Raw genomic sequence first — 11,874 nt, forward strand, 5'->3', positions numbered from 1 at the left:
CCATGAAAAATGAGCTTAAATTCCTTTGAGTGTGACATTGATGTGGTTTGGAACTGATTTAGAGTTTCATGAGGGTAGCCTCTTCTGTAAAGTGAACGAAGTCAAAGGTTTGCCTTCATGCCCATGTGGCCTCATTCTTTCCGAACCCTGAGATAAATTCATTTGTTGACCAAGCCTTTGTTGAGCATCTGTGTGTGCTCAGCCCCGGGATAAGGCTTAGGGAATGAATAGGGACCAGTTCTTGATGGCCCTATGTGCTTTGTTAATATGCTTGGACTGCATCTTGTAGGCTTTAAAGTCTGAGCAACATGATCCAATTTGTAGTTTGGAAAAAGTCACTCTGGAGTTGATGAGATTGGAAAATACTGGTACCAGTACAGGCAGGGAGACCACTTAGGAGCCTTTGTAATGGAAGCTGACGTGAAAGGTTAGGCTAAGGATGAGGAGAAGAGAATGGAAAAAAGATGTAATCTAAGAGGTAGAAGTGAAAGATTTGGTTACTAATTAGTTGTAGCCCATATCCCAAGGTCATCTGGTCATCTTTTAACTGCATGTTAGAATGTTTACTATGTTATGCCCAATTACAGCATCATACGTGCTTATTGAGTACCTCCTGTCTCTCCTTCCACATACTAGCTGGAACTACTTATAAGGGATGCAATAAAATATGTCATGGTTTTTGCCTTTAAGAAGCTTAAAATCAAGTTAGAAGAAATCTAGCACATATATAATCAAGTGGCAAGTTATTTGGTTCACTAGATATGAATAGATCGTGGAAGGGTAATTAGTGAAGGTTTTTGCATTCCAGTTGTGAAGTGCTAACAGCCTAGATTCGATTTGGTTAGGGCCATAGCAATGAAGAAACAATAAATTTAAAATATTTTAAAGGATAAAACTTGATAATTACCTAATTCTATTCTTTTTTGTGAGATTAATATTACCAAAGGTAGACAGAAGTTAAGAGCAAGACTTTTTGAGGCAAGATGATAACGAGAAATTCAATTGGAAATGATCTTTAAATGGTTGAAAAGCCTCAGAGAAGATGGACCTCAAGACAGAGATTTGAGAATCTCTGCAGAGATGTGAATTTTAAAGTCTTGTCAGGGCTGTGTCTTTTCTGGTTTGCCCATACTCCTAGAATGCAGTGCTTCTGGCATCTCAGCAGAAAGCCAGGGCTGTTTACCAGAGTCTGTCCATCATCGAGTCCTGAACTCCATCAGTCTGTCTCCCCAGCACTTCAGAATGGCCGAAATCGTGCCCAGCTCTCTAGGCTCCCAGCTGCTGCTTGTGCTTAGTTTCTGGGAGTTTCATCCCATGCAAACACCTGAAGTACCTTTTTAGAGGTTTAGGGGAAGTGGGAGACTTTATGGACAAGAGTGATGTGGGATGAGAGAAGCAAGTCTAAAATCTGAGGTACAGGAATGTTTGGGAATTCAGGGTGTGATCATACCACTGACTCATGCAAAGGCTCTAGTCCACTAAATGATGTCACAAGAGAGAACATAGAACCAGAAGTCAGAAGAACGTCAGAATAACAGAAAGGTGGAGAGTAGGAGACTCTTACTGAAATTGTCTAAGAAGGTAGTTCTCAATAGAGAATTTTGGAAACACCATGACAAATAAATTGCATAAATTTTGGATGACCAAAAAAAGCCCAGAAAACCCACACTGAAAGAGTTCCTGGGCCTGTGGCATGGAAAATGTATTAGAGTGTGAAAAACAGGTTGATTGTTCATTATCATTAACCTAAAGGGAGTGAGAGAGGGCATAAAAAGAGAACCAAGCTCTAATTAGGATCAGGAAGGATAGTGGGGGTTGAAGTTAGAAATGAGTTTATAATGTAAGGCTTTGTCCCTGCTGGAATGGGAGAAGAGGGAGTCATGAACACAAAGAGCTGGAATGGCAATGGCAGGGGTTGGGAAGTTAAAGATGGGGAGTACGTATGAGAACTTAAGTACAGGTAATAGAATTTAGAGTTTGTATCGAGGTAGTGATTTTGGTTAGTTGATTTTGAGATTTTCCAGCTAAGTTGCTTTTACTTCATATAATGGCTTCTTTTTCAGAACAACAAACGACTTGAAATTTTTGAATGCCATGGCCCTCGGGCTGTCAGCTGTCTTGCCACAGCTCAGGAAGGCGCCCGAAAGCTGCTGGTTGTGGGGTCTTATGACTGCACCATTAGTGTACGTGATGCACGGAATGGACTCCTCCTTAGAACTCTGGAGGGCCACAGCAAAACCATTCTTTGCATGAAGGCAAGTACAGTGCAAGAGAACAGGAGTTAGTTGTCTGGCACAAATAGAAGAGTTTGAATGACATTTCCCATGTTACCTAAAGCCTTATTTAGAACACAGTCATCTTGAAAAGAGCAAGGAGGTTACAATCCTTTTCTTTAGGTCTGGGTCACCAAGGGATGTACTGTTTTCTAATATATTAACTGCGAAACGATAAAAGTCTGTTATAGAATGTAGATATACCCTATTGCCCTTTTAGGCTACTTCCTAATCATTCTGAAGAGGTAACAAACTGAATAATACGCTGTCAGTTCATCAGAGTGCCTGGTGGTGGGATGTAAGTTTCAGATCAGAAAATTTGAGAGACTTATTTTATACCTAGTTCATGCTCATCTCTAAATAGGATGGAAATTAAAATTCACAGTGTGCGTTAAAAGTTACAGAGGAAACTCAGAACCTTGTACCCAATCTAAGTCGTTGAATTTTGTTCTTTAAGGTGGTGAATGACCTTGTGTTCAGTGGCTCCAGCGATCAGTCAGTCCATGCCCACAACATCCATGTAAGCTGTCTTGGTGTAAAGAAATCTTTAATAGAATTGTGGTTAAAGCTTGAAGGATTCTCTTGCAATGTAAACTAAGCCCTTTTTCCAGTGAAAGGCTTAATAGTAATCCCTGTGCATAAGCTCTTGGACAGTATTGAGCACCCTAGAAATTCTGACCTCATCACAGTTTTTAATGGGGGACAGACTCAAAGTTTATGTAAGGTTTCGTTTGAATACCTCATTTAAACTTGAGATAAACTGAGCATCTGAGGCTCTAAGAAAGTGGATATGATATGTAGTTTAAAATAGAACAAATAAAAACAGCCGAGAGACTGTGCTCAGGTCAGAGGCAGCTCTTTGAGGCTCAGTTCCTGGTCTGTAAACCTGGGGGTAATCCAGCCTCAGGGATTTGTTTTCCAGATCCAATGAAATGATAAAAGTGAAAACACTTTGAAAGCTATAAAATACATACAGATAGAGTTGTCGCCCTTCTCTTTCTGTGACACTAGATTCTCTTCATCAGGATACATTTCTTATATTTTGAATAGGTAACAGATGCTTGTGGGAGTATGTCAGCTATTAAAATTAGTACAGTTACATGTGTGTTCAAGTAGACTCAGAATTATGACTTTTAGAATTATGGCATCATAAATCTCAAAAGACAGAAGGAATCTTGAAAGTCATTCTAGTGACTCTAATCTCTTTTCTGATACAGACTGGTGAGCTTGTACGGATCTATAAAGGTCACAATCATGCCGTGACTGTGGTGAACATCCTAGGAAAAGTGATGGTGACTGCTTGCCTGGATAAATTTGTTCGTGTCTACGAATTACAGGTAGAGTTTAGAGCCAGTATTTTGCTTGAGTGATTTGAGGAGATTGTCTATTTGGGTGTGGTATTGATTTTTTATGTAGAAAGTCTAGGGTGGAACCCAGGAATCTGCATTCTTCACAGATGCTCTAGGTAATTATGAAGCAGCTGGTCCGTGGACTACACTTTCAGAAACGTTGCTCTGAGATGCATGGTCAGGCTTACAGGTGTCAAAACTTACATAGTTTCTGGAGCACAGCATAGGCTCTAAAACCTGTCTAGTTCTCCTTGTGTGCAAGTTCAGGTTTGTGACCGTGACATTACACAGAAATTGGTTGTATTATTTCCAATTACCAGCTCTTCCCTTGAGGAGGAGGACTTATTAGAATGATGGCCATTAGATTATATTCCTGTTAAAATGCTACTGGTGCTTCAGCTTGGTACCTCAGGTGTAGTTTTAAACCTGCCAAAGGCCTGCACGGACTCTGCTTATTAAACAGATTAAGGTACAGATAACCTTATTCTCTTTCTGTTTCTTTCCTCCACCTCAGTCCCATGATCGGTTGCAAGTTTATGGAGGACACAAAGACATGATTATGTGTATGACCATCCATAAAAGTATGGTGAGTATTATTTGCCATGTCACATATTTGCCTTTGAATATGTTTATTTAAAAATTCTGCAAATTGACAATAATGTTACTTGTCACTTCCAAAAATGACATCTGTTTCTGATATGCCTCATTATTGAATGCCTTTTTTATCTCTTGGCATTATAACATAGAGAAGTAACCCAGTAACATTGTTGAATATTCCATTTTCTATTAATGGCTAAAATAATTACCATAAAAATCGAGTACCACCATTAAATAGAAGAGAAATTTAAGATGTTTCCAAAAAAGAATTGAGTGATGCTTTTTCCAGAGACATTTTGATCTGAACCGGGCACTGAAATAGAGTCAAGAGATTTGGCTTGTGTGGTATAGTTATAGCAGACCTAAAAGTAGAAGCTAACTCAGTTAGCCCTGCTAATCCTTGATGTATTTTATTTTTAAATCATGGGGTTGAACTGGAATGGATGTTTTTCAAACTCTGAGCAGTAGAACCCTTTGTTCCAATGAAATACAGAGGCCTAGTATGTAATGCCCAATAGAAGCCAGAGCTACACCAGTTGGAGAATCAGTGGGTGCCCCCTAGCCCTGACACCTCTGCTCTCAGACACGGGCCCAGGAGTGGCTCTTCGAGGAGCACAGCTTTCAAGTGTCCAGAAGATCCTTTCCCAAGTGGTTCTCTGGGGCTAGTTTTGGTTTTGTGTTTTCTTGTTATAGCTACCACAAGTAGCTTTTGACTCTTATTTTGAGGATGTTTTGTAGTTGTTTTTTGTGTGTTGTTTGGGTCTGATGTGATAAACCTCTTTCTCCAGATTTATACTGGCTGTTATGATGGCAGTATTCAGTCCGTGAGACTAAATCTGATGCAGAATTACCGCTGTTGGGTAAGGAATGAAACTGATCTTGTCACCAGACTTAGATGTTGCTTAACCCTAGGCTCTTTTATAGATCTTCATTATCATCACTTTAGCATTTTATAGATTTGAGCATCCACTTTATGCCTTCCTCTGCAGGACAAGGAAGCTTATTTTTAAAGCGTACATAAAATGTTTCTATACTTCTTTAATGAAAAGTCTATTTTAAGACTAGATATGAAGTATATTTAAATATTGTCTGCTCAAAGGTTATCTCCTTGATGGTTTTTCTTTTGTTTTATTATAAAATCAGTGTATTCTTACAAAAATATCAACAGTACAAAAGTATATGAAATAAAAAGTGGAAGTGCTTATTGTCAGTACCTGCCCACTATGCTATAACCATTCCTCAAGTGTGACACATGAATAGTTCGGTTTGTGTCCTTATTGGTTTTTGAGGAATAGGCAAAAATTGGTATACTTTCTAAACCTCAGTTCACTAGGCTAAATCGTGTGGTTTTTACTTTGGAGTGTGAGCTGGTGAGTAACTCTCAAAACTTTCACACTGTTCCTTATAAGCCTTAATTTGTTTCATCAGTTCTAATATTATTAGTGACCAAAGAAAAGTTTATGGCGCTAAATTTTTTTTCCCCTAAACCCTAACCTCCTTTTCAGCATTGATAAAATGAACATGATGGTCTCCTTTTTTTTTTTTTTCCGCTGAGGAAGATTCACCCTGAGCTAACATCTGTACCAGTCTTCCTCTATTTTGTATGTGGGTCACCACCTCAGAATGGCTGCCAACGAGTGGTGCAGGTCTACGCCCAGGAACCAAACCCTGGCCGCCAAAGCAAAGCATGCCAAACTCAACCACTAGGCCACAGGGCCAGTCCCCACACTCTCCATTTTTAAATTTGATTTTAGGTTTGTCCACAGCCTAACTACTTTTCAACTTTTTACACATCACTGTCTTTGATTTTTAGTCTTGTCAGCGAAGGCAAGCAAAATCTAGTACAACAGGATCCAGAATATACAAATAGAGAGTTAATTTATCTAGAGAGTTGGGGAAATACCTTCTGGTTTTAAAGCAAAAGGGATGAAATAGTGCTGACAGAGGAAAAACTCAAATTTGCTTTACTTTTTAGAAATGAACATGTTAGAATCCTAAGATTTGTTACAAACAAGCCTGTAGGGAAAAGCCAAGACAGAGTCTTTGTGCTTTCTGACTAACACGTGAATTTGAGCCACATTTATAAGTAAAGTTACAGTAAAAAAAAAAAACAACAAAGTAGATAATCACAAGACTGTGATTCAAGTGATAAAAATAGTGAGTAAAGAAGTCAGACTTCCATGGCAAACCCAGTTTTCTATAACAGATATTTTCATAAATATAGTTTCCTTTATTAGACGTTTTTTATTTTCAAGTTTACAAGTCAACAGTTCTTAAAGTTGTTAAAAACAACCCTTTTCAGTATTATAGGAAAGATTTTTGCCTTTTTAAGTAAACAGACTAAGAAACTCATTTTATGATGGCAAGATAAAGAATGAGTATGGTTTAAATTGAATTTCATGATAACGTGCCTGTCAATCTTTGCTAACCTCTTCCTTATCTAACGATGTAATGGTTGTATTTAGTGCTCTGCCTTCTCAAAATACCAAAGTTTCAAAGACTTTCTCATCTTAACAAGGTTCCTCCTTATATTTGATAATTAATTTGGTTGCCCTTGACTTTGTTAAATTTTCTAGCCAGGAATAAAGTAAAGAACAGGGGCTTACTTTTTTGCCTCCACAGTACTTCTGGGATACAAGTCAGGAATGTTCTGAGTGCATGTTTCCTGTACTCTCTAACTTACCCTCTCCTCCTTTTTCTCTCCAGTGGCATGGTTGCTCTCTGATATTTGGCGTTGTAGATCATTTAAAACAGCATTTGCTGACTGACCACACAAATCCGAACTTTCAAACTCTGAAGTGTCGCTGGAAGAACTGTGATGCTTTTTTTACTGCTAGGAAAGGATCCAAACAGGTACACGAGAGGGACTCGAGGTCGACCGGGGTCGGCTGCTCGGAGCAGGCTTCAGGAAACCTTGTTTGCCTTAGAACATCCAGAATTGCAATGAATTGGGAGAGTCTAGGGAGTTTTCTTTTTATTATTATTCAGAGATTTGGGGGATAGCTTAATGAGGTTTCAAATGAAGAATTAGGAATTTTCTGAGAAAGAGCCTAAAGAGAATGTTTTTAAATGTTTCAAATCCAGTAACTGAACCTGGAGGTTTATTACAGTACTCTTGTGCCAAGACAGGAACTCATCTTTAAGTGCGTAGTTTCATGTAAATCGGCAAAGTGCTTGGTCCTAATTGCCTTTCATGTATGGATCTTAGAATGTACCCAAGAAGCTCTCCTTGGCTTTGACTTTCTCTTGTCCTACCCCCAGCTTTTCTCTCATGGACTCTTTTCCCTTTATTCCTAGGATGCTGCAGGACACATTGAACGACATGCTGAGGATGACAGCAAAATTGATTCATGAAGTTTTTTGCCTCCCATGTTGGGAAGTCATTAGTTCAACAAATTTCACATCAGCCCCTCACACAGGCCGCTCTCTTCCCTTCTCCAGTGAAGCAGGGAAGGAGACAGGGGTTACTAGCCAGGCTGACCACTCGCCCAAGTCTGGGCAGCTCTCTGGGATGATAGGGTACACTGTAAGTTCTTGCTGGAGGCTTGTCAGATTTATCTAATTTTAAGGAACCACACTCCTCTTGGACAGCATGACATATAGTAATTTATGCTTTTAGTGTTCTCCAGAAGTTTATTAAAAATACAGATCTTAATTGGTTACCCAATTTGACCCTAATGTTACATATATTTTACTGATTTCAGTTTGTGATTTTTAGTTTATGTTCTTATGATGGTTTAAACCTATAGTCAGGCTTTGAAGTACAAGTTTGTTCAAATGCTAGATTTTTAGGATCAATTTTGATTTCTCCAGTTGCAGTAACTGGGTGTTTAAATTGGAAGCAAATAATTTCCTTTCTTAACAATTATGTGCAGTGTGTTTCAGTATTCTCTTGCTTTGTAGATGGACAGAGCTGGCTTTAAATACTAAAGAGACGTAGTAGATTTTTTAACAGCTAGAGTGACTGCTCTGCTGATTATATTTTAGGAACTCAGCAAATCACTTAATGACAAGTTCTTGCAGACAGCACTTCCTGTTGAACCTCTGCAAGTTTTGTTAGAGTGCTTGGTTCAAGACAGTGCACAGACCCAACGTCTACCTTGAAATTTTGCTGTTAGACCTGGGCCCTCACTGCTGCAGGTATTGTCAGGCTGTTTGAACTGGAGGAGTCACCTTCATCTCCCTTTCCAGTTTCTGAGTCTGCAAGCCTGCTGTAGGTTTGAAACCTTTTAGTTTGCTCCATTGCCAACCCATATCTCTCCTACTATCTACCTGTGCCTAGACTCATGGCAGCCATCAAATACTTCCTCTGGGCTCACAGGTGCTTTCCCCCCACCTGCAGCACCCAAGATGGGGGAGTGAGGAGAAAGCATCTGAATACAGTTTTTTTTAGGGCCTCAAGGAGACTTCTTAGAGACTGATTTCTCAAACTGGTCTCTTGCCTTCACCTCCCTGTTAACTGGAAAGGAAGAGTAGAGTCTGGTGACGGTAAAGACTGTACCTGTCCGTTGAGAGCAGCAGAATTAACAAAACCTTAGTGAGACTGCTTTGTTATTGGATTTTCTCTGGACTCTTAAGCAATAGAAGTGCGGCTTTCCAGCCTTTTCTTTCTGGATTCTCAAAACTCTGAAAGATTTTTCAGAGAGAGAGAGAAGAGAAAAGAGCCCAGTGCCACTGACAAAGCTTCAGGATGTGAAGCCTCCTATTTTCTAGGAGAGCGGAGCGTCAGGTTTATCTCCACCCCGTTCGTGCGCACACATCTGTTCATGTGTCTTCACATGCGCTCTGGGGCAGGGGCACTTCCCCAGGGTTCATAGATAGGTTTCAAGAGGGTATGCGAACCCCCTGAAATTGTATGCAAGGCTCAGTATGTGTTCTTTTTTTCCAGGAAAGGCTCTAGTGGTTCTTACTGGATCCAAAAAACGTTAAGAACTAATCTAGGAGCTACTACTAGATGATGAATGGCCCCCCAAGTTAACTACTTCTGTCCTTGTGAATGGGAAAACTCTTGTTGACCACACTGTTGAGATTTGCATGATGTTTGAGAGGGGACAGAGAAGATCCTATTATATAAAGTGCATTTCTGCTGTTTGTGTATGAGATAAGCTTTTCCCACCTCTCACCCCCATTTCCTGTATGGGTGACCAGAGAAGCTAGGCTGTTCTGTGGATTTGGGAATGGTGATTTCCCAGGAAAGTACAGTTGGATTTATTGGTTAATCTGGCGTTTTTCTCTGGGCTGTAGTGAACTCACATTTCCACGTTGGCCGGGCAGTGTGCTAAGAAAGTCTTGTATGCTCTGTTGCGTAGGTGCCCTCCTGTCCTGCCTGAGGACATGTCTGAAAAGATGAGAGTGGTGGAGCCTTCTACAGGAGGTGGGGGGTATGTGAGGTGTTGGGCAGTCGTGGGGAACCTTTGAAGGTATGAACAGACTGGCAGAATCAGTAAGAACTGATTTGGTAGAACTGTGCACAGTCTGTCTGCCTTTGTGTAGTTATGAATGTTCCTTGTACGTGTGTATGCACGTGGGCACCTATACTTGTAATACTTTTGCTCATTTCACAAAAGTTTTCTTTGAAGCAGTGGCAATAATGTCTTTGTTTCAAGAAGGTGTAAAATTCGTGTAACACCAGGTTGGTGTGTTATCCTAAATGCACTGTTCTAGCCCTCTGCTTAGAAATAAAGGCACCATGAGCATCTTGGCTGCTTATGGTTGTGTGTTACTACTTTTAAGTGTCTTGAAAGTTATGCAGAACTTTGGCCATTTTTAAGTCGTCTTCACTGTCTTGCCTGATTCTAGCTCTCTGACTCCTCTCAGAGAAGAGCTGTGGCTCAGGGATTTGCGTTGACGCTGTGTTACAGTACTTGACAGGTACCATAGTACCTGCCAGAACCTGACTCAAGGAGTTGGACGCCATTTTTAGAATGTTATTTAAATTGCCTGTGCCTACTTCTGACAGCTCGAAGCCAAGAAAATCATAGTATGAGTCCTTTTGTGTGCATATGCTAGTGTTTTAATGGCAGTTTATTCTGATAAAATATCAGTCACTTCAAGTTTTATCCTAAAGTTTTTAATCAGGTTCAAAATGTATTTTGGCAGACTCCTCTACTCAGTTATAAAGCAGTTAAACATAGTGCAAACGAAACTCTTAAGAGGGAAGAATTATCTTGACCTGATGTTACTTGAATTTGAGAGAACGTCATTGCGACAACACTCCTGCTTTTGTGGGGAAACTTTTTTCCTGCCTCAGAAGAGTTAGCAGTTGAGTGTTTAGCTCCTGACCTACCTATAATTTATAGGCAGTATTATTGCTGTTTAAGTGATTATTTGCCTAACAAAGGTGTGGGGGTTTTTTTTGTTTTTTTTGTTTTCTTTTTGGTAGATTATACAGTGGACAACTTTAATGACTAGGCATGTGGATGATTTGATGGGAGTAGGTGTACAAACCTTAGTGGAATGGTATGGTATATTTTATGGAAGAATTCATGGGAGGGGAGATCAGAGTATATTGTGAAGTGGGATTTGAACAGCACATACCCTCTGGTTTGCTTAAATAACTGCGATTTATATATGCTCACTTATAAATTTTGTTCCTCTTAACTAAAGGAGAGCTCCTAGAACTGCTGTAAAGGCCATGCCTGCCACATTGATAAAATAGTGATTTCATCCCTGCCCCAAATCATCAGGATCCTCAGCTTTTCAGAGAAGCTGTCTCATGGATAGGAAAGAAGCTGTGGGGGAGGTGATCTGGGCTATGTTGGGTTCCATATGCAAGTGGATGGGAGATCCTGATATAAGCCAAACCTGCCACTTATCAGACAGTAACCTCTAACCTTACCTCCAACTGCTACGTATGTGGTCCTGCTGGGTCATGTAGAGACTAAAGTTTCCCAGATTTGCTCTAAATTCAAGGTAGTAGTCCAGTTGAATTGGGGGTGGGGTCGGGGAGGGAGTCAAGGAGGAGAGGCTGTTGAAGATCTTTCTCCTGTTTAAGAGACATACATGCCCTAGAGCTGCTCCAGTACCCTTGGTCTCTCAAATTCTTTTTATATTGAATATGGTTTAGAAGAATGAAATCAGATGACACCTGACTGCAAAAATGTTTATAAGCAAATAGCCTTCTTACATTTTGGTATAAAGCTGTGAACTTCCTAACTTTGTAAAGCAAGATATAAAGCAAATACAAAAAGAAAATAAAGTAATTTTACTAATTGTTTACTTTTGTTACCTTATCTGCACATTCATAGCCAAACCTTTCTTTTCCATGTTGGTGTAGAGAGCAAGAAGGAAATTGGGTAGAATAAGATGGTGATATGCATGCCAAGGACCATGGTCCAGATAAGTTTGGCAAAGAGCTACATTTAAGGATTTGTCCGTGGTCATATAACAGGTCAGTTAGTGGAGGAACTGGGATTAAAAACTACTTCTCTGCTCCATTATACTTGGGTAACTGGCCCCTCCAGTTGTAGGTGACCCATTTATTCTTGATGTTCTGTACACCAACAGCCATTCATCTTCCTTCCCTCATATATCTTGGCAAGTATCTGAGTGCTTCCTATGTTCAAGAAATAGCAATAAGCATGGTTAAAGTGGGGTTTGAGTTATATGTGTGTGTTTTCCATTGTATTCTGAAACTAGGGTTCTCTATACACTAT

At 39.9% G+C, this 11,874-nt stretch overlaps 1 protein-coding gene across 7 annotated transcripts in view; it reads left to right on the top strand.

Annotated features, from left to right (window-relative positions):
- The window catches only part of ZNF106 (zinc finger protein 106), a 59,385-nt gene extending 47,950 nt beyond the window's left edge, over window positions 1-11,435 (top strand). For all 7 annotated transcript variants that reach the window (XM_070238561.1, XM_070238563.1, XM_070238554.1 and 4 more), the window contains 7 exons: window positions 2,064-2,255; window positions 2,731-2,793; window positions 3,491-3,610; window positions 4,137-4,208; window positions 5,008-5,079; window positions 6,926-7,072; window positions 7,517-11,435. In XM_070238561.1, coding sequence (XP_070094662.1) covers window positions 2,064-2,255; window positions 2,731-2,793; window positions 3,491-3,610; window positions 4,137-4,208; window positions 5,008-5,079; window positions 6,926-7,072; window positions 7,517-7,573 — 723 coding nt within the window. In that variant the 3' untranslated portion in view covers window positions 7,574-11,435. The remainder of the gene's footprint in view (window positions 1-2,063; window positions 2,256-2,730; window positions 2,794-3,490; window positions 3,611-4,136; window positions 4,209-5,007; window positions 5,080-6,925; window positions 7,073-7,516) is intronic.
- Window positions 11,436-11,874: the final 439 nt, after the last annotated feature.

Source organism: Equus caballus, chromosome 1 (genome assembly GCF_041296265.1).
Source record: "Equus caballus isolate H_3958 breed thoroughbred chromosome 1, TB-T2T, whole genome shotgun sequence".
NCBI lineage: Eukaryota > Metazoa > Chordata > Mammalia > Perissodactyla > Equidae > Equus > Equus caballus.